Source organism: Leptonotus elevatus, chromosome 2 (genome assembly GCF_054856555.1).
Source record: "Leptonotus elevatus isolate MCC_2025b chromosome 2, RoL_Lele_1.0, whole genome shotgun sequence".
NCBI lineage: Eukaryota > Metazoa > Chordata > Actinopteri > Syngnathiformes > Syngnathidae > Leptonotus > Leptonotus elevatus.
In genome coordinates, this window is record NC_141240.1 from 12,609,747 (window position 1) to 12,631,579 (window position 21,833).

Consider the following 21,833-nt stretch of genomic DNA (forward strand, 5'->3'; position numbering starts at 1 on the left):
AAGGCAGCATTACAAATGAATAGAAGCTTTTTTCTGAGGACTTAAGGGGAAAAAGTACCTCTCACAATCTGATGATGACGGTGATGTCAGCAAGATTTTACTTAAAGTTAACTCAAATTTGTTATTCTGAGAAAAATGAGAATTAAAGGGGAAGCCAACCCAAATTTTGAGGGGGACAATAATATGTTCTATACAGCACCACTAGTCTAAATATGGTATTCTGGTTAAAATTACGTAAGTGGAATATGAGTCCAGCCATTTTTATCCATCTCAGGGGGCGGCCATTTTGCCACTTGCTGTCGACTGAAGATGACATCACAGTTGCTCAGGGCTCAGGCAAGGACCAATCATAGCTCACCTGTTTTCTGAAGCTCAGCTGTGATTGGATGTTACCTGAGACCTGAGCAACACTGATGTCATCTTCATTCGATAGCAAGTGGCAAAATGGCCGTCCCCTGAGATGGATAAAAATGGCTGGATTTTGCTTCATGACTTTTATTCCACAAATGTAATATTAATCAGAATGTCATGTTTAGACGAGTGAGGTCACATATAACATATTATTGTTGACTTCCCCCTTTAAGAGTAGACTAACCTAATTCCGTCTGATTTGCTGCTTCTTCCCTCTCCTCTTCCTCCTTTTGTTGACTTGGTGTCTCCTCACGCTGTCCATTTGTCTGCCCGTGTGCGAGGTTCTCCACAATCTTCTCTTCTTCTGCAGCAGCGTCCATGTCATCCTCATCATCCTTGCTCTTGCTGCTGTTCTCGCCATCCCTCTCACCGTCTCCCTCAGCTTCACTGCTGGTGGCATCACTTTCTGCGCTGAAGCCCTCATCCAGGGCCAGTTTCAAGGGGTGGGACTTCCTTTTGGACGCCGGCCGCTCCGTTTCCGGTTCCTGCTCCGCCTCTGTCTCCTCAACACGCCGCTTTCTGGCTATGGGGCATCCCAGAACGCTGGGAGGAGAGATGAGAGGAAAGCGAGAAGACAATTGTGTATGATTGAAGATGTGCTGGAGAAGGGACACGAAGGGAGCCTGAGGAGGGCGCCATGCTCACTCACGATCAAATATGGCAACCAATCTCAGCCAATTGACTGAAACGTTTAATGAACAACTTGTATGGTGAGAGCAAGCGGGGGAGGCAACGGAGGGTGAAATCCAATAAACTCCCCCTTATTCTCACCTGGGAGACAGCGAGTGAGATTGAAGGAGGATCTATAAACAAAGTGCATTTGAAATTGCCTGCTGAATGACTACACGTGTAAACAGATAGCTAATGTCTGCGACACAATAAAGAGGACTCACAAGCCAGTGAGCTGCCTGCTCTCGGGAGTGTGAGAGTCACACATGAAGAGGATCGCAGCTGGATGGAACCTGAAGAAATCACTTTCACACCTGCTGGAGAGTTTGTGCTCTTTCCCCACTGTGATTCATCGTATATAAGCTCTTTCGGCAGCTATCAATCATACTCAAATAATTACTCAGTGTGACCTCAGGGTTTGAAACTGCACATGTACAGGGGCGTCTAAACGATTTTGTTTAAAGGCTACATACAGAAAAAGTGGAAGGATGCAGGGCCTGCTGTAAATTTTTTTGCAACCTTAATTGTTTTTAAACAACTCTAAAATCACTCAAGCGAGTAATTATGTCATTCATATTTTCAAATATTTTTGAAAAACTGCTACATAATGAGGATTTGATCAAGATATACCCTGCCCCGAAAGCAGCTGAATTCCATTTCGACATTCAGAAGCAAAACAAGAGCAAACTGTACTTTATAAAACAATTTTTGTAAAACTAAAACCAAATTATCTTTATTCCATAGTTTTATGAATAGGAATTGTGTTCAGTTATTGATAAATAGATGTGTTTGTTTGCATATCAAGAGAGGATGCAGAATTTATTATTAGTAGTGGCACCTCTGTTTCTGACACCATCCTTTCTCACTCTGCCCACCACTACTCTTAAAAAAATTAATTACTAGCCTTGCTGGCCAGGTTAAAAGCAATTTTAGTATATGACAGTGATGCTGTGGGGTCAGACGATTTTTTATGTGTACATTTTGACGCTTGTGCGTGGATCTTACTCAGATTTGGAATGAGAATGCTTTTAGTTAATTCATAAGGCTACACAGATTAAAAAAATAAATCTACTTTTAGATGTATAATAGCCTGGAGTGGTTCATGATAAATGTAATAAAAATACCCTGGGGTGCATTAGTGTCGAATCTACCACGAGGGTCAGAAATTGACATGTGTCCCTTTACTTCTACGAGTGTATGATATCAAGTTGTTGTTTGTTATGGCCATGTAATACAATATAGTGTAACTGTGATGTCAACTTAAAAAAAAAAATCTCCCAAGACAGCAAGATGTGATGGATCAGCGATGACGAGGACAAACAGACAAAGAAGGACAGACAGAGTTTCTTTTATCTGCCCTACCTTCTGTGTCGTGAGTATCTCCCACTGATATGGCCGGAGCCATTGCATCCAGGGGTGGGGCAGCTGGATGGGATGGATGGAGGGTAAAGATGTTTAAGACATGGTGCATTTGGAGTTATCAAGCAAAAACAATGACAGCAAACTCTCCTCTATAAAAACAAAGGCATGCAAAGCGAGCACACGCGTCACAGAGATGCACATGCACAAAAGGCACACTTGGCCGCTGATATGTATCCACATGATGCATGAATGCAGGTGGCATCAAGCTGGGAGAACATAATATTGTGTGTCGTACATCAAGCCTGGCCTATATCCTGTTACCAAGAGCGATAATGATCACCCAAGACCTGCTGTAATTTCCCCTGCTCTGCGCTCCTCACCATCACTATCAGGCAACCCCCCCCCCCCCCCCCCCATACCCTTATCTTGGTCCCTCTCACCCACCCCTTGAGGTTGCTATAACCCCTCAGGATGGCTCATTTCAATTCTCATTAACGTATCCCACCTATTCCCCTTTATTACTCCGGTTCTCCTGGTTATTAATTTGACATGTAAAAGAAAATGCATTTACACTGAGGCCCTCGTGTTTATTTCCTTTTGCTGTTCTGAGCACAGAGCAATGCTTAGGGTGACCATGAAGACCAACAAAATATGTCCACTTGCATATCATTTAGAGAGCAGAAAGATGTGAAAGGGCATGGGCAGGCGAGCCCCTGAAGCCCATGACCTGGATACAATGAGAATGTGAGCAGGTGTCCTAGCTCCTCCCACATCCTTCATCCGTTTTTGCAGACATCAGACACTCCTTGAATTGGATCTAATATGTGTTTATAGCAGGAAATAGCAAAATGCTGTGGAAGATCAATAGTCAGTTTGAGGCGCTGAGCACAAGCGGAGAAGAGGTAAGAACTTAAAAAGAAATACTGTACTAATTTGGAGCTTCGCTTACGTAAAGAAGCATTGTTAGTGTCTATGAGTGCCGAGGGTGCTTTGCTATGCGCATAAAACAACTTTATAAAAGATGAAGATGAAGGTGTTTTCTTACCTCAGCTCCTGTCCTACATGCTCGATAGGAACTGAAAGAATGGGAGGAGGGGGGGTCGGGGGGGGGGGGCAGAAACAAACATGAGCTAGTGTTCCGAAATCCGTGCTGCTAAAAGAAATCCAGATCAATAAATCACAAATGCATACGAATCCCATGAGGCTTCCGCATATGCTGAGGGAAAAGCCTACACACACTTCAGTTCAAACTTCACATCTAAACACACACGTTCCGTATCTGACATAGGAAAGCATAAAGACAAACACAAGTATAAGCAAACAGGGAAAAAACATGAATGGTGACAAATCGTATGCAGGCATCAGCAATACAAAAAGTCAAGGATGGGCGAGTACCAATAGTATCGGTATCAGTGCCGATACCAGTCTTATTTTAAGGTATCGGTACTCATGACGGTGGTCGATACCAGTATTGGCGGTTCTCTAGTCCTGTTTTACAATCAGAAACTAGAAATTAGGGGAATAGAAAATTGCCATTTAATATCATGCAATTTTAAGGAAAAGTACTGTATGGTATTTATAGGTCTTTCTTTAAAATGAAATGATGGGGGGGGGGGTTATGTACTAGTGGTATCGGTAACTGGTATCGCTGACTACTCAAGAGTTAAGTATCAGTATCGTATCAGTCTGGAAAAAAGTGGTATCTAACATCCCTACAAAAAATGGATTCTTACATTTTAGATGATATAAGTAGAGAAATTAAATTCAAATCAAAACAACACTAATGATGACAAAAAAAAGCACAGTTTTTCAGGGTCAACTTAAAGTAATTGCCTTGAAAACACCACTCAAGCAGTGCTGCCCATCAGCACACACATCACTGTCGGCTGGCTGACGGCATCGATTGGGAGTTTAGCAACAGAATGAGTTTGGAGAAATATTCTATTTTCATTTGGCGCAAATAAGAAAACAATACAACCCTGGAGAATTGAGCCAGGGCTCCAATATTTCATGCATTAATCACATGTCAAGAACACCCCACATACTGTATCAAGACACACAGAGACACACTCACTGCACTCTGTGTGTGTGCGCGCGCGTGTGTGTGTATGAAGCATCTCAGTTTCTCCGTCTTTCATCATTCAGTAGCGATGAATCTGAACTGCAGCTCAGCCACATTGCTTCGACACATATAAAAGCAGCAAATCTTTCACTTTAACTCTCAGCAAGAATGCATTCCATATGGTAGTTTACTACAACCCAGTTAAAGGCTTCTTTACTTGGTCTGTTAGCAAATAGTGGAAAAGCCTCTGAGCTGTTGAAATCTTAAGATGAACTGATTGCCAGTTGCCAATTTAACAGTCATGTTTGTAGACTGAAGGAGAAAGCAAAAAAGCACTCAAACTCAAACGCCACACAAGGGGAAGCCACTTAGGTTCAGACCTAGGGCCCTATTTCCACGCCCAGCGCAAAGTGCAGTCTAATTGTGTGAATGGGTGGAGTTTTCGTTCTTTTCATATTTTTGTTAGCTGGAGCACATAGTCGAGGGTGTTTGCGTCATTATGCGACATAGTTGGAGGGAAAATAGCCGAGTTCTGATTTCCAATGCCAATTGAAGCAGCTCCTAGCTCATTCCATTTAAAATCAACAACCCCCCCTAGCGCATGTGACAATTTGGTGACAGAAAGTAAACTTGAACTTAGACCAGCTAAAAGCAGGTCTAAGTTGTGGCGCAGGTGGAGTAACGTGATTTTGTTTGATTTTATGGAGGTGCAGGAAGACAAATTCTGAGCTCTGCTGTGGATATCATTGTATTTCATTCATAAATATGATAACAACATGCAACGAACCCTCTGAATCATTTTAGGAATTAATTCATTTCATGAATTATTATTATTACTGTCCTCTTTTAATACAATGTTCCCTCACTACTTTGTGGTTTGGTTATTGTCGATTCACTCTATCTCGGATTTTCATTTGTCACCATTTGTGACATTTGTAATAGGGTTTCTGGTTACGGAAAGCCATTTTAAGATGAAAAATAACAACTTGAATGTAGTTTTTCAGACAACACTTTGTTGTTTTCAGGGGGGTGGAGCATCCGCTCACATTAATTTATGAACGCAACCTATAATCAACAGCTCTATATTTATTCTACATTTTTTATTTTAAACGTTTAATTTATTAAGGGTGTATAGAAGGGTGGGAGCCATGTTTGGGGTTCATAATGGCTTAAATCTCACCGCCAAAGAAAAGAAAAGAAAAGCAAAGGAAAGGAAAGGAAAGGAAAGAAAAGGAAATAAAATAAAAAAGTCTACCTCTACTTCACAAAACTTCACCAATTGCGGGGTTCTTGGAACATATCGCCAGCAAAAAGTGAGGGAACACTGTATATCTGAATTTAAAGGGTGCCACATCCATTGGTCAAGAAAGAAGCTGGCTGTGTTCACGCCCACAACAGCGCCATCGCGTCTTTCTAGCTGTGCCCCTCTATGAAAATACCAAAAGAAAGAAAATTGCACTTTGCGCTAGACTTGTACTGGGCACGAAAATAGGTCCTTCCATGTTTATTTCATCAAGCTAATTCTTAAACTTTGCAGTTTTCATGGGTTGCACATATGACCCATTTCTATGTAAAATTTCTGACATTGTTAAATACAGCACTGACCATTTTTGTGTTTTAATGCAAACAGACATCACCTGACCCAACAACAAAAAATGATGCTCACCTCTGATTCCCTTGGACCGAGTGCGAGTTCGCTTGTCATCACTTTCTACACTCATCTGAGAGACAGACAGGGGGGGACAAGAGTCAATCATTTCTCAATGAAAAAAGCTGAGGAGTCATCATTTCAATAAGCCCTTCCTTGAACTGGAGGGGATTGTGGCAGATGGGTGGAAGGGGTCAAGATGAACCAATGTGCCTTCTTAGTGTATGAATAGTGAGACAAGTGTGGTGGGCTTTTGGATGTGGGAGCCCTAGCTAATTTTAAAATGTCCTCCATATTCACACCCTCCATTACAAGCACCTGTAATTTGCAGTGGTGAGTGGTGGTGAACATGATTGCGTATTGCATAGGCGGCCCTGGCTGCACAGGGGCCGCAACCATTAGTGAGAGAAAACATCGGAAATCACAACTTTGAATATCATAATAATGAGGCAAAAATCATACAGGCCTCTAAAAGCTGCTTTAATAAAACTTCTATGGAGCCAAATTTGTTTGTGTGTGTGTGTGTGGAGACACTGTGTGCATTGCTTAGTTGTAGCTCGGCTTTTAAGCCACAAAAGAGCAGGTGTTAACCCGGATCCAGCACACACACAAGCACGCACACACACTACTCTGACGAGGGCCACGCCTCCTTAGTGCTGCTGCACTCTAAAGCTATCAGATGCTTTTTAGTCACAATGGAGCTTTTAGCTTTGATTACTGGACTTTAATTTTATCACGGGTTTACTCTCTCCTTGTTTCTAGCTCCTGTGGAGCTCCCGCACAGCCCGCCGTTAGCCCCTCCTTGCCCAGGCACTTAACTGCTTTGTGCTCGTTCGCTCATCAAGTTGGCAACGCCACAGTGGGATTCGAACACAAGGCCCTGTTTCTCCTCTTAGTTTTCCCCTTTTCCCTCTCACTTTTTGGCAAAGACCCTTTCCTGCTGGTTATGAAAAGAAGGAGAGAAGGAGGGATGAGAAGAAGATGAAGCATGCTGTTGTTGTCGATAAGGACTTTTTTCACCCGGGGTTCGCCTCATTCATTAGGCTTTAGTGTCAGGCCGGAGGTACAGGTGCAGACAGAAAACGTCCCTCCCCTCCGCAGCCTTGGCCTGCTACCGCTCTCTGCCACTTATTAGATCAGGTGCTGTCAGTGCTGAAGTTGTGCAACAAGCCGCAGCTTTGTTCCCCGGCCTGAAGAAAGTAGTCGACTCTTTATAGTACCCCACTCGCAAGGAGGAGCTGAGTGGATGAGAGTGCAGCGAGGAGTGATTCTATGAATGTGCGTGTGCTCCCTCACACAAATCAGCCGCTCGGTGTATACGCCCAATCAATTTGCTGGGCTTGGTAATGGAGTTTAAAAGCAGATGAATTAAATGGTATACAAACCAAACCAAAGTAGGTGGACGGCTATAGGTGTAAACAATGCTACTGAACTCATCAAATGAGTCAAAGAGAAGGTCTTTGTCTGAACATGCATGTTTTCTAAAGGCACACGTGCAACATTTTCATCTATTTTGCCCTCTTCCTTCCAATGGCTGCTGCTCATACTGATCAGTCATAAGGAAAGGGCGCCAAGCGCTTTCATGTTTGTGTAACCATAGCTACGCACATTTAAATTGGTAAGCGCATCCGAGTTCTTCGCTTCTTCCTGTCCCTTTTCTCAATTGCAACTCATTAAATTTGTATGTGCACAAAGTCATCGTGAGTGGATCCAAATGCAGCGAGGCAGGCCTTCACCTGATTTTCCATAATCTCTTTGAAAGGGGCCGCTTCTAATGTATGTTCAAACTTGTCCTTTTTATCTTGTTGTCTTTAAAGCGAGACCCCTTGTGCGCAGAATTATCAAAATCTCATGCATAAAAAGAGAGTAGGAGGGGAAGAAGGGAGGAATATTGAATCCAAGTGTGACACTCGCAGCGTGAACATACGGTATATCATGTGTGACTTCTACAACTGTGAAATGTAATGTGGAATAGTGTGGAGGAAGAAGAATAAAAGCACAAGGTGGAATTCAAAGCTCATCCCTACAGGCTGTGTTGTACATTCTCAATTACTTTTTTGTGTGATGCGTTTGGTGTAGGAGGGCTTTGCTCGACACTGTGGCAGCTCTATGTAAATGTCTCGCTGGGGGCAATGACTTCAGAGAGAAGGTCACCCTTCGTCTCTTGGCTCAAATTAATGACTCTTTCATTCATTTTTAGGTTTACAAGAAAAAGAAAAGAAAAAAAAGAGAGAGAGAGAGAGAGAGAGAGAGAGAGAGAGAGAGAGAGAGAGAGAGAGAGAGAGAGAGAGAGAGAGAGAGATATGCAAGGAATTATGGCAACTGCAACTGGTGACGGAGGACTGACATCACCAAAAATGACCTGCAGGCAGCAGCTGCCAATTAAGGGATGCTTCACACTGACCACGACGGGCGGCCTCCATGTTGAATTGGCACAGTTTCATTTTCGTAATTCACATAAGAGAGAGCAGTCGAGCGGCATGAGGAGGGGCGAGTCTGTCTTTCGCTAGTCATAGAACAGCAAGCGCAAAAGAGCGGACCTCCGCCAAGGCCAAACTAGTGGCCTTTAATTACCCAAGGAGCCATATTACTAATCTAAGTGGGTTTTCCTAATGGGCCTCATATGCATAATCATGAGCCAGTAAAACTGACTTCTCACATCACAATATTGAAAACTGAAATGAAATACAAAAACATAAGATTGAATATGTTTTATAATGTTGTAATTTGAAACAAATAAAATTGTAACACTAAAAACTGATACACACATATGTATTGTATTTATCTGTTTGTAATGTAATGTTAATAAATAAAACCTACTTAGTAACTCTAAGGAAATAAATCATTTAATTTTGGAGGTCAGTGGATCCCCTCCCCAATTACTGTTTACTTGCCAAGGCCAAGGTTTTGACAAAAATAAATAAATAAATCTGAATCTGCACCTGATCCTGATGGGATCCCAGTTTTAACCACAGCATCTTCTCTATTTCAGTTCTGATAGGACGGTTTTGTGACAGATGCCATACCGAGATGATAAGAGTAGCACCACTCTCTCTCTCTCTCTCTCTCTCTCTCCTCAGCCCCCCCCCCCCCCTCCCCCAGCAGCAGAAATCAAACCAAATCAATAAACGTCATCTTCTTAGATGAACCTGAGCCATCAGGGGGGAGCGAAACTACTTTTACCGGGCCCATGGGGGAACAGCCCACTCCCCCTCGCTTCCTCCTCCTTGTCCTTACTCCCCCCCACCTTACTCATCTCGCTTTCATTCTCCCCCTCAGCCCCCTCAATCTCTTTGTTGTGTGTCGCCCTCAGTTGTGATGAACGGGAGGAGGAAATAAAAGAGACCAGCTGTTTTCTGCTTGATGAAATAACCTCAAAATGATCACAGTTTGGGAGCGCAGGAAAGTTAGGTTGGAATATTCGTTTCTGCTGATATCAAGTACGATGAGCTCAAGGCCATCCTTTTGAGTTCCTTTTTTTTTTTATTGTGTTTCAGTACAATAAAAAAATGCTGTAGCAGAAGTTAACTCAGCAGAGGCAAAGCGCTGAGCTTAACTAAACTGAGCTAAGATGAACCGGGCAAGAGCGGAGCACGGGCAGGGCGGGGCCGAGCGGGACTTTTGATGTGCTGTTTGATTATGTTTTCAACCTACCATCATCTGACCCCGCCCTCACCCAAAGCGCACCCCCTCCTTCTTACATGTCATCCTCCCCCCCTTTCCTTGATGTCCCCGCTGAGTTAGGAAATGCCCAGGAAGCAGAATGAAGTGGCTGGTGGAGTGTGCGGGTAACTCTGAGTGGTGGTGGGTGTCTAAAGGGGGAGGGGGTGGGGGTGGGGGGCTGCTGCAGGGGCTTGTCACTCACCATGATTGGTCGACGGCTCTGCAGTCTCAGGGAGGCCTGACAGCGGCTGCTGGTCCTCTCGCTGCCTCGTGTCCACCGCTGGTTCACCAGCTCGCCCCGAAACTCATTTTCTAGTGTGAGGACGAGAGAAAAGAAGGCGGTGAGGGAGGGATGAGATAAAAAATGAGAGATATTTGACATGATCTGTACCAGTGGACGGGTAGTGGTTTGAGGAGGGGTGTGGTTAAAGAATACAAGGTTAAGGGGGTGGGGTGATGGCACTCAAGCTTGGTACACACTACTTTAGCGAACACATGTACACAACACACACATACACACACACACACACACACACACACACGTACATGGTTAAGTGCCCCAGCTGGGGTCTCTGTCAGTCTACTGAAAGAATCAATCAAATTTGCACATTTTTATCGAGCTTTTCAGGGCACATGTATAAGAGAAAGGGGGGAGGATGCAAGGGATGAATGGTCAGTAAATAATGAATCATCCATAAATCAGGCTTCTTTTTTTTCCCTCCCCCGTTTTTTCATTAAGGTAATAGCTCTTCACTTCATTGCCCTGATCACCCAAGAGAAACTTCAAGTCTATTCCAAATCCCCAATAGATTCTTCTTATACTGTAACAGATGTTGTCTTGCTTTGCCGCAACACGAGGTGAAGTGAAGCCAGATGTAATGAATAAAGAATATGGATGTTTGATACCACTTTTTTTCAGACCGATACAGGTACGAGTACTCAACTTGAGTAATCACCGATATCAAGTACTGATACCACTAGTACTTTTGATGGCTGAAATTTCCTCCCAAAATCTACATAAAGCGTTTTCCCTAAAATTGCATGAAATGAATGGCAATTTTCTATTCTTCGAATTTCTTGTTCCTGATAATAAAACGGCCACAACGCAAGTATGTAACCTTAAAATAAGACTGGTATCAGCACCGATACCTTGTATCGATACTCACCCATCCCTAATCTATAGCGTTACTTGAAGCTGTAATGCCAACCAAAAGCCAAGATTAGAAGAAGTGAGAGGTCCTGAACCCCACTCCATGCCTTTCCTGCAGCCTCTTTCCCCCCAAACTCCCCCCTCTCATCCCGACTTTGCCCATTACATGCAAAACTCACCAACGCCCAGCCAGCACTCTGCAAAATGCTTGTTTATCAACTTTTACACCCCCTGCCTCCCACCCTTGGCACGAAAGTGATGACAACAGCAATACTGTTGGTCCGCATCTCTGTCTCAGCTGTCTCCGCACATATACACGAACATTCATGAAAACACTTCAATCTCCTTCAGGATCTTTTTTTCTCCTTCCTTTTAAAGTAAAGTGATGTGAGCATCTGTCCTGCATTGTTTGTTAGTCGGGAGGCCGAGGAGCCGAGAGTACTTCTAAAATGCAAAATGTACAGCAGCGTTTTAGAACACATTTTTGCCTCAGGTAGAAGTCGCTCTTCTTTGAGTTGAGTAGTGAGCAAATGTTCCTACTGGAGAGAACCACCACTGAGCAGATCAAATTCCACATTTAATCATAAAAAGGCACTAAATTGGCGTCCCTATACTTTCCTCCCGTATATACTGTATATTATATATTCTTTGATCCTATGCTGCTTATTTCCACCTAAAAGACTCACTGCTCATTATTTCACAGTAAAACTTGAAGGTGCATGAGACAATTAGTTGTTCACTGGGGTTGGTTTGCTTAATCAGAAGCAAAAAGGGTGTGGGAGTATATGAGTGGCGCTTTCATGCACAGTGAATGGATTAAAAGAAATCTGATCCTACAGAAAAGATGCTTCATTTTAGAGCTTAACTCTTTTCATTCCTGTTTTATAAATGTGAGCACGAGCAGGACACTTCATTAGGTACACCTGCATATTCTTCTCATGATAATGCTCACTATTTTAGAGAATGACATTGGGGAGCTTGATTTATTTTTGCTTTGTTTATCTTAGGACATTGGGGAACAAAATATTAGGAAGACTTCTATGATGTAGTGTAGCGTTACGCCAACCACCATAACAGGCAACTGTACCGCCATATCCACAGTGTCAATCAAAACGGGGCACTATTATATTTGTAAATGCAGAATTTTGTATATTACCTCAAAACAAAGTTTATGCAAGGGTAATACCATTACTCGCAGCTTACTGTACTGGGACAATGGAGCAAAGAGCCCTCAATCCATAGTTAGATTAAATACCAGAGTGGGCTGACTGTAACAGTATTAAGTGTACATACAGGGCCAAGCCAGCTGTACACTCCTGCTCTTGTAAAGAAGGATTTAGTCACAATACAATGTGATTAGAGCGCCAATGAAGCAGAAAGGGAATCACAAAGCAAAAGTTGTGGAGGAGGAAAGGTTAAAATCACAAAACAAAAGAGAGCCGAGTTGCCGCATCTGAATACTTTTGAGCTAATAAGAGACTCAGTGGTTAGAAAGTGTGTAAAGAGAGCAGTTAAAGGGCTGGTATAAGTACACATGCCTGGTCCCGGGCAGTTATGGGACAGAGAGGAAGCGATGCAGGAGAGCAATAGCAGCTTTTGGAGAAGCTCCCCTGAGGGCCACCCTGACCTCAGCATCTGAGCAACAACAAATATGTCACCGCCGCTTATCAAATAAAACCGTGGCACTGCCGCTGCACAGTTTTGTGATGTGTCACACGACTGTATGTTTTGCATCGTTTTGACCAGAATTCCTTTTGCTTTTCCCCCTTTTCAACACAGGGCATGTAATTCATTATTTCCAAGCCTGTCATTTGAAATGCCTGCTCTCCATTGAAAGCCTGCAGGACCCTGACCTTTGCTTGTATAGCTTAGATTTTTGATAGGCTTTGAATGACGAGGGTGCAATTTGGCCCCAGCTGCTCCTCCAACATGTTTATTACGCTCTCTCCTCCGGCACCTGCTGTCCTCGCCACAGGCTATTCAGTCCCTAATAAATAGAAAAGCTTCGCCACTAAGGTAACTAAAAACACAGAGGTGAGCTCGGCCTGAGCTGCATGCGGCCTCTATAGTCTCCAGTGACAGCATAAGGCACCAATAACCTAATTCTGTAATCCTTTGAAACTGGGATACAATTCACAGGAAAAGAAAGCCGAGGAAAACAAACAAAAAGAAAAGTGTTCATCATCACATCCATCAGTGGGGCATCAGATCTAAGTCACTTATAGTGGACGCTGCATGCCTGACATGAAACATGACATGAGACACGGACGCTTTTAAGCACAATGCACACATTTTTTTTTTTTAAACCTCAGAAACTGCACTCCGGCCTTGAATTTTTTTTCAAATGTGCATACTTTGAAGACAGGATGAAAGTGAGTTCACTTCACATGCTACTACTCCTTTTTATAACCTTGACATGCTAAGTCATTAGCACACAAAAAATAACAGCAAAACTTTCCCAAAGTATTTTCTAGGAAATCAAATCGAATGTACAGCCAACTACAGTTTAAAACAACAACAACACACACATCGAATATAATGCGCTTCTTCATCATCATCGTCACCGTCATCATCCCTCATCTCTTTCCTCCATCTTAGGACGCAGGTGCATTGACAGACCGAGTAACGCACACGCACACACACATTACGTGGCCATGTAAGCAAAGCAAAGAGGAGGGGAGGATTGTGAGTGGAAAAAACACAACACAGGTCCACATTACGCACCGCGGGTTGAGAATCCGACAACACACTCGTTTAAAAAAAAATCACGACACAACGTGCAGCGTGTCTCCCCAATAGAGGTGGTTATTTCTATGCTCGACTTTTCGGGGGACAAATGCACACACCATTAAAGACGGCTGACATTTGAAAAGAGCATCGCTGTTTTGTTTTTTTTGCTGCAGAGGATCAAATGGCCAACCCCTCCCTCTTTAACACGCTCCATCCATCGTTCCATCCATCCATCTCTCGCATCGCAACAACAGCGAGCATTTAACACCAAACTCCGCACATCAGATTGCACACTTTGCACTATGAACACAAATATGGCTAGTATATATCCACGGATCTGCGGCGATTAAGCGTACAGCAAACGGATGCACGTATTTGCGGAAAACGCAAAAGGTGAAGCTAGAGGACATAGTTGAAGATGCCCCTCCGTAAAAAGAGCATTAGTGGAGGACAAGTACTACACGCGCACTTACACACTGATACACACAAACCACGCTGACATACTACAATAAGTGGATAGACGCGCTATAGTTGTGGTGTGTGTCCCGTATACTGTTATCAAAACACTGATAGTTTCCTTCCTATACACTTTAAATATGAGTAAGTTTGAATAAATGAGTGTGAAGGGAAAAAAACTGCTAATGATTTACTAATTGATTAATTAAGTATGCAAAAGTATACACGCATCAAAAAAAAAGAAGAAGCAGTTCGTTACCTTGAATCAATAATATTGCGTCGCTGCCTCCTCTGTGTTAATAGTTGTAGATGAAGAAGTTCGCTTGAAAGGACTATAACATCCGAGTGATAGTTTTAAAAGGATTTTTATATCCCGGTCCAAAGGTCCAGATGTGGTAGTAATGATGGAGAGGAAGCGAGCGGCCTCGGTCACACGCAGCACCGGCTCGCGGCTCCGGATCGAGCGTGAGGGATGTTACTTGTTTGTAAGCAAAAACATGGCTTCATTTGCCTTTGTCAGCGAGAAAAAAAAACCTAATATTGACTTACCTTTCCCTCATGAGCCATTGTATCCCCTCCTCCCCTCCACCACCCCCATTCTCCTCCCTCCGCCCTTTGCCATGACATCACGGAAGCTGTAGTAAAACCTCGAGCATCACATGGGCAGGGCTTGAGGACCCCCCCCCCCACCCCCCCACCCCTTACGCCACACACACACGCGCGCGCCCCAAACGACGCACTCTCTGGTACTTGAACACGCCCCCCTCTCCGCTGACTTTCTCCCCCCCCACTCACTCGCTCCCAAACACATGCATCATCTGAGTCGACAAAGCTGAGGATTTCAAAGTAGGAAAAGCGCATTTGAATCTTATGCACATATTGAAAAGGCCAAAAAGCGTCCCTGCATATTAGTCAGAGCAAGCATCTCAGAGTTAGTCACAGCACTCAACTAGGTCCTGTCGCCATCATTTAAACCTTCTCCTCCCTGTGCCCGAAAGTGGTACAGTCCAATAATTCATTCAAGGGGCATTTGTTTTCCTTCTAGGATTCAGCAATGATGGAGTTACTACAACTGACATTGTCCAATGGCAAAGACATTCAAAAGACTACGAGAGTTAAAGATGATTCAAGTTTGAAGCAGAGCGATCACTGTCACATATTTGTGGCTGATAGTTTTACTGAGACAAAATGCCAACTCCAAGCAGCCTCTTAGTGTTACTTGGAGTCACTCCCAAATGTTATTTTTTTTCCTTTTTTTGCTTTGCTGTTTTGAAACCATTAGTGGAAATGACAACCATTCATTACAAGCCATTTGAGAATAGTCCCCACAAATGCCATTCTTTATCTGCTGTCTCCACGCCACGCACGCAGGGAATATTCAAAAAGCTCAACCTTCAGCTTTCAGAAATTCTATTAAATTCTTATCTCCTTGCAGCAGGCTCTTTTTGTGCAATCCCATTGTTATGCATTGGAGCTGAAATCAATCACCGGGTGTGCACGTCGCATCAGTATGATTTCAGACTGTGGCTGCCTGCGTAGGAGAGGGGACTCACACAACAGGGGCGACAAGCGAATAAACAAGGCGGGTGGGGGATGATGGGGATGGGGGTTGAAGAAATATCTTGGGCCTTGATCCAGCTGAGTGGAACAAGGGAGGAGGCCATGTGCAAAGTTAGGTCTGGTGAGGAAGTGACTTAAAAGGGACAGTACCAGCCTTTAAATTAACTTCTCCATGCTGGTGTCATGTCGACCTGTAGAGAGCTCCAAAGAGTTTTTGCATGTGAGTATCAGTACCCTGGACAGCTCTCAGAGCAGCAACAATCACTTACACAAGTTTATTGTAGAGGCAACAAAGGCTTTTTTTGTCTTTCCTTCATTAGGTGCAACAATAGGCTTGATGAGCAGATACAACATTATTGTTGGTGCTAATTTCAAAGTCTTCTTCATTGTTTCATGTCATTTCGTGATATGTTGACAGCTGAGCCAGCAGCTGAACTGTAGATTAAACCTCACTTTCAACTTTCACCCTGTTCTATTGCAAAAGTAATAATAATAGATATATCTGAAATTAATTGACTATGATTTAGGATGTTATATTAATTATTTTTTCACCAATATGCTACAGTAAAGTACATAATATTTGTTTTTAAATAAAGTTGATCAAGTTTGGAAGTAGATTAAGCAGGTTTAAAAAAAACATTAATTTGAAGTATAACTTAAAAATAATCACTGAATGTGTCAGAACTTTGCTTTGTTTTAAATATAATGAAATGGAAAAACAATTTAAAAAAAATACTATTTGCACTTTTTTAAACAACTAAACTAAAAAAAAGTACAGCAGAGTCACAATAATGACTTGTTCATTGAGTATTTCACTGAATACACTTTGAGCGGTTGCCTGTCGTGTCTTACTCCTCGGTAAAAACATTAGAAAAAAAGAGGGCAACCTCAAAGAATCCTTGCTTTTGTTGTAAATTAATGTTGATGAGTTGTGAGTGCAGATGGCACAGCTAGGCCTCCTACCACTTTTGAGTGAAGTTGTATGGTGGCGATATTGTGCATAAATATTACATGGGGCAGCAGCTGACTGAAAAGTAAGGTTGGGACCCGGGAGGCCCCTGTGGGCCCTCGACAGATGGAACAAGCCGACAGACTAACGCAGAGCAAAAAAAAAAAAAAAAAAAAAGTTTCTAATCAGCTCGCAGCTTGGCATTGTCCCCATGGTACCAGGACCACTAGGTCCCCCAGGGGATCAACTCTCTTTTGTCCGGACACGTCGAGACAAGTAGACGGAGTAAAGTTTATTTTGAAAACTATATGTCCGTTATTGGCCCCTGTTGACGCCAAACTTTTTACAACGGGCAAAGACGTAGAACTCGCTCTTATCCCCCAACGACCGGCATCCGTTAACAAAACGGCTCACTTGTTGGAAACGTTCTGATAAAACATAAAAGGATGTGTTCTATAGCCTATTTTACATCTGCGCTTCAAATGAAAAAAATACATTTACAGACTTATGCCAAGATGTCGCTTTGTAAAGTTAGCCGTTAAAGTGAATAAAAGTTATTGATACGAACCTAGAAAAGTGCGACACAGCTTCATCTTCGCGGCCATTCCGTTTGTCTGTCGTGTGCGGCGAGCGTCAAGTGCCGCCGCCAACTTTGTACTCGTGCGGCACAAACTTGCTCAAACTTTACTTCAACTTGCCGGGTCGGCAGGGGGGCGGGGAGACGGTTACTGACAGCTACGGGGAGCCAATAGGGAGGCGCCGTGCTCTTCTACTGCCGGGAGCTGGCCCAAGGCCGAGTAAAAAAAACACACCACACCATCATCGTCACCCCCCCCCCCCCCCCCCCCGTCTCAGCTTTCAACAACAATAGCCTGCACTGCAACAAAGAGCATCTGCTGTGGCCGACAACTTCTCACAGTCACACTAAGCTCCCTCAGCAAACTGATTCAAAAGCATTAATACACACAACCGGGACTGACATCTCATTTCCTTTTGCTTTTTACATCTGATGTATGAGCATTTTATACTTGGGGGGTAAAACTCGCAAAAAAGAAGATTATCTCAGCAAAAAGTTGAAGAAAGGGTATGCTTAATGCTATATAAAACATATATGCACCCAAGAAAAATGCTTCACTTGAATAATAATTATAATATAATGTAGCATAATTATGAATTATATGACCTTTTTGTGTGTTTATTCATTTGCAAGTTCCATTTTACCCAGTGTGCCTTGACTCCACTCTTTAGGCCACAAGGACCTACACATAGCAGATGTACAGCTAATTTGGGGAAGTTAGAGGAACATTTTCACTCTAACTCCGGGCCTTTTCACAATATGTGTGTGTATGTGTCTGGGACAGACAGACAGTTCCTCCCTCCCAATAGCAGATGGTCGGCCAGATAATGAGCTCTCCCATTGCTTGCTCCCATTATCCTCATCCCTCCAAGATGGAATGGGGGATATACCACCAACATCACACAAACTAACACTTCTCCTCTTCATTTCATTTCGTCCCCATTCATTCGCTAAAAATGTTTTCCCCTTTTTGTTGAGAAAAGTTGCGTTTGACTAAAGCCAAGCAGGTGCATTTCGTAGTCTGTTGTCTGTTTGGCAGCCAGCATCCGTGGATATCTAAAAAAGAAACAACTCACAAAGATAAACTGAGCATCACATAAAGTTTGTGTATACATTCAGTTCGTACTATAGTTCAAAATATAATTTTAACAATTTTAAGTGTACATACAATTGTAAAAATAACTTACTTTAAAAACTTCCAAAAAGTTCTAAAAAGTTGCAAACCTAAAAGGAATTATGAAGTTTAAAAAAAAATCTACGCGAAACCCACTTTTATGAAGTTGCACTAAACCATGAGGCACCAGACTAAATGTTCACATTGTTTTCTGTCTCTACAATGAAAATGCTACAATGTAAATCTAACATAATATGAATGTGTATAAGTGCATACTTCTGGCGCACAAGCCACTGGAAATACTCAAGCAGATGTAAACAAACATGATGAGACAGCAAAGAACCACACTTTTGGAGTGAGGAGGAAAATAACTACTCACTTTAGCGTGGTGAATGACATAAATATAATGTTTTGTATTGAACGTAGAAGGTTAAAAGCATGACTTTTGAACGTGGTATTCCAATTTGTGACCATGTTTACGGGAGCAACTGTCCTATCAAGCATGTAAACGGGTTATCCCAAATGTTTCAGAAAATGGAATTTTGACCTTTACCCGTAAATTGACTGCATGTAAACATTGTCACAGTTACAAAACAGAAGCCAAAATGAACTCAGATAAACAAAACATAGAATTATAACACACTAAATGAAATGAAACAACACAGAATGAAGTTAAAACAAATAGAAGTATAACAATTAAATTAAAGTAAATTTTGATGTGCTTTTATAATATATGTATTCATTTCACTTTACGGGATCATAATTTGTATGATAAATTAAATACACCACTCAACCACCTGTAAGAAAAGTGTAAACTGAAGTAAACAAAACCCACCAAATTTCATTTTCAACTTCAATTTAATGGCATTAAAAAGTAAAATAGAAAACAGCTACAATTATTTCACTTCTGACTATATTATTTTGGGGAGCATATATATATATTAGTGCTGTCAAAGTTAAAGCGTTAACTGATTAATTAATCACAAGAAGTATTGCATTAATCATAAATTTACGCAGATTAATCGCACAATTAATTTAGACCATAGATTATCTTTTAGCGTGACAGCGGATGGCTACGTTTAAGGTAGCACAGGTTGTGTTTAAACAATAAACATAATTACATGCATTAAAGTAAAGCATTTAATAAATGTTTGCGTATCACATTTAGAATATTTGTTCATGTCAAAATATTGGGGTCATTTTTTTTCCATTTTAAATTATGCAAGTAATTAACTGATTAGAAAAAGAGGAGGATGAGCGTGTGCAGTGGATCAAAAAATGTTGAAGACGTCCTCATACCATTAAATGTCAACAGAATCAACACGTAACCGGTGCTCTTCAAATTTGGCGGGGGAAAAATGTTGATAAAAAAGCCTTTTTTTTATTAAGCGATATATCGTGATTAATCAAAATTCTAAAATGTGATTAATCTGATTAAAAAATTTAATCGTTTGACGGCACTAATAAATAAATAAGTACATGAATAAATAAATATATATATATATATATTGTGTCACTGTTAATTAAGCAGGACTGCCATTTTTCACAAGTGGCAGTATTTCTTTTTTTTATCTGAGAATGACAAACAGCCTGTAACATTCTTACTGATCATAGACTGTCATTAGCCTATTAACTCCATTCTTCACCCCAGCCTTCTACTCCAGCCGGTATAAAGGGCCAAACACACATAATCTCTACAAGTTTGGCCATATGCAAACACACCCAAAGGTATACACATATAGCAAATTCTGACCCCCCCCCCCCCCCCCCCCCACACACACACACACACACATCACTCACTTAATTCTCCGCTTTGCAGAGCAGGCATCTGAACTCTGACACAGCCTCCAGCTGTCCTGGTGATGGCGACGACAATAAAGTTAAAACAAATACACACGTACACACTCAAGAGAAGGAAACAAGACCTTGTTGAGAAAAATGACCTGCGCAAGCTAATTAAGGGAGAGCTCAGTGTATCTGTATTTTATTTATTTATTTATTTATTTATTTATCCGGGCAAGGCAATTGAGAACAGATTCTCTAATCCTGACCCACAATACCGACCAGAGTAAGGGGAAAAAAAGCAGAATAAAAGCAAATGCAAATACATACACAACACACTGTACAATGTGATGTAGTGACATAGTTACATAATACAGTACATTACATCATAGCTCATGGTGAATAAGATGGAGGACCAAAACTGCAAAATTAAAAATAAATAAATGACTAAATAAATGATTAAAAGTCAAAATAAAAATGGATATAAAAAATATATGTATTTATATATGTATATATATATATATATATATAAAATGTATTTATTTATTTATATATATATATATATATATATATATATATATCGTTTTTATTTCCATTTACAGTGGTACCTCAGAGTTTGAACATAATTCGTTCCTGCGAGTGCATATTGTTAGACTACTAAGCAGTCCTTGCATGCGTTGTTTAACATCAGGCACGTTGTTGAACAGCTAAGGGGGGGTCCTCGTGCCAGTATTTACAGAAGTAGTCACGGTAGTTACAACTGCGCGATAATATCCTTCCTAATTCCACTGTGGTTCGTAGCACTATGTTTTTTTGGGGGGCCAATGGCGAAGAAAATTGTCGTGGAAAAAGCAAAATGCACTCGCGAGTATGCAGCACCTCCGGGAGTATTCACGATCTGACTGGAAATGAGCAGTGCATTGTCTCAACTACCGTAACGTGAGCATTCGGCATTGCTCGGCTTCGCTCGGCTACCCGTTTTCAAGGTACGTTCGGCCTCGCTCGCTTTGCTTTGGTGTTGGAACTTCGAAAATGAATTCAAACTCCGAGGCATTTTTTACTCAGATTTTTTGGTTGAAGTCCGAATTGTACGAGTTCCGAGACGTTCAAAGTCCGAGGTTCCACTGTATATTTATTTTTTGGATTTAATTTTCAAATTATATATTTTTTATATCCGTTTTTATTTTCACTTTCAGTCATTTATTTATTTATTTAGTCATTTATTTATTTGGAATTTTGGCAGTTTTGGTCCTCCATAAGAATAAAAGGTTAACAGGATACAAATAGGTACAGCGTTCATGTCATCGTCATGATTCTTCCTAAGTATTGCTAACGTTGCAAATGGAAACAACTTTGAAATAATATCGTATGGGGCAACACAGGGTCACAGATTGTGCAGTAGAATCCTGATTTGTGGAAAATACACTTTAGTTATGTTATGAAGTGTGCAAGAACCGTTTTCTTAGTTTTTTTTGCTGCACACTTGCAAACTCAGCCACCCACTCACTCATGTACAGATGGATATTAAACATCAGATCGCCCCCCCCCCCCCCGCCTCCCTCCACCACCACCCGACGACACACACATGCACTTTTTTTCACACCCCCAACCTGACTCTCTCCTCCTCTCTAACATCCGTGCAGCATGATCTTGCCCATATCTGTCAGCTCCCATTAGACACAGGGGATGGATTTGGACTT

The 21,833-nt window shown here is 41.9% G+C and overlaps 1 protein-coding gene across 7 annotated transcripts in view; it reads right to left on the bottom strand.

The window, feature by feature from the left end:
• The window catches only part of LOC147178465 (myelin transcription factor 1-like), a 93,280-nt gene that overhangs the window by 20,920 nt on the left and 50,527 nt on the right, over positions 1 to 21,833 (bottom strand). For 2 of the 7 annotated variants that reach the window (XM_086068267.1, XM_086068266.1), the window contains exons 4-8: positions 10,018 to 10,127; positions 6,171 to 6,225; positions 3,488 to 3,518; positions 2,443 to 2,505; positions 596 to 954 (exon numbers count right to left, since the gene is read on the bottom strand). In XM_086068267.1, the coding sequence (XP_085924393.1) occupies positions 596 to 954; positions 2,443 to 2,505; positions 3,488 to 3,518; positions 6,171 to 6,225; positions 10,018 to 10,127 (618 nt within the window). The other 5 variants (XM_086068269.1, XM_086068265.1, XM_086068271.1 and 2 more) reach the window with 5 other exon arrangements.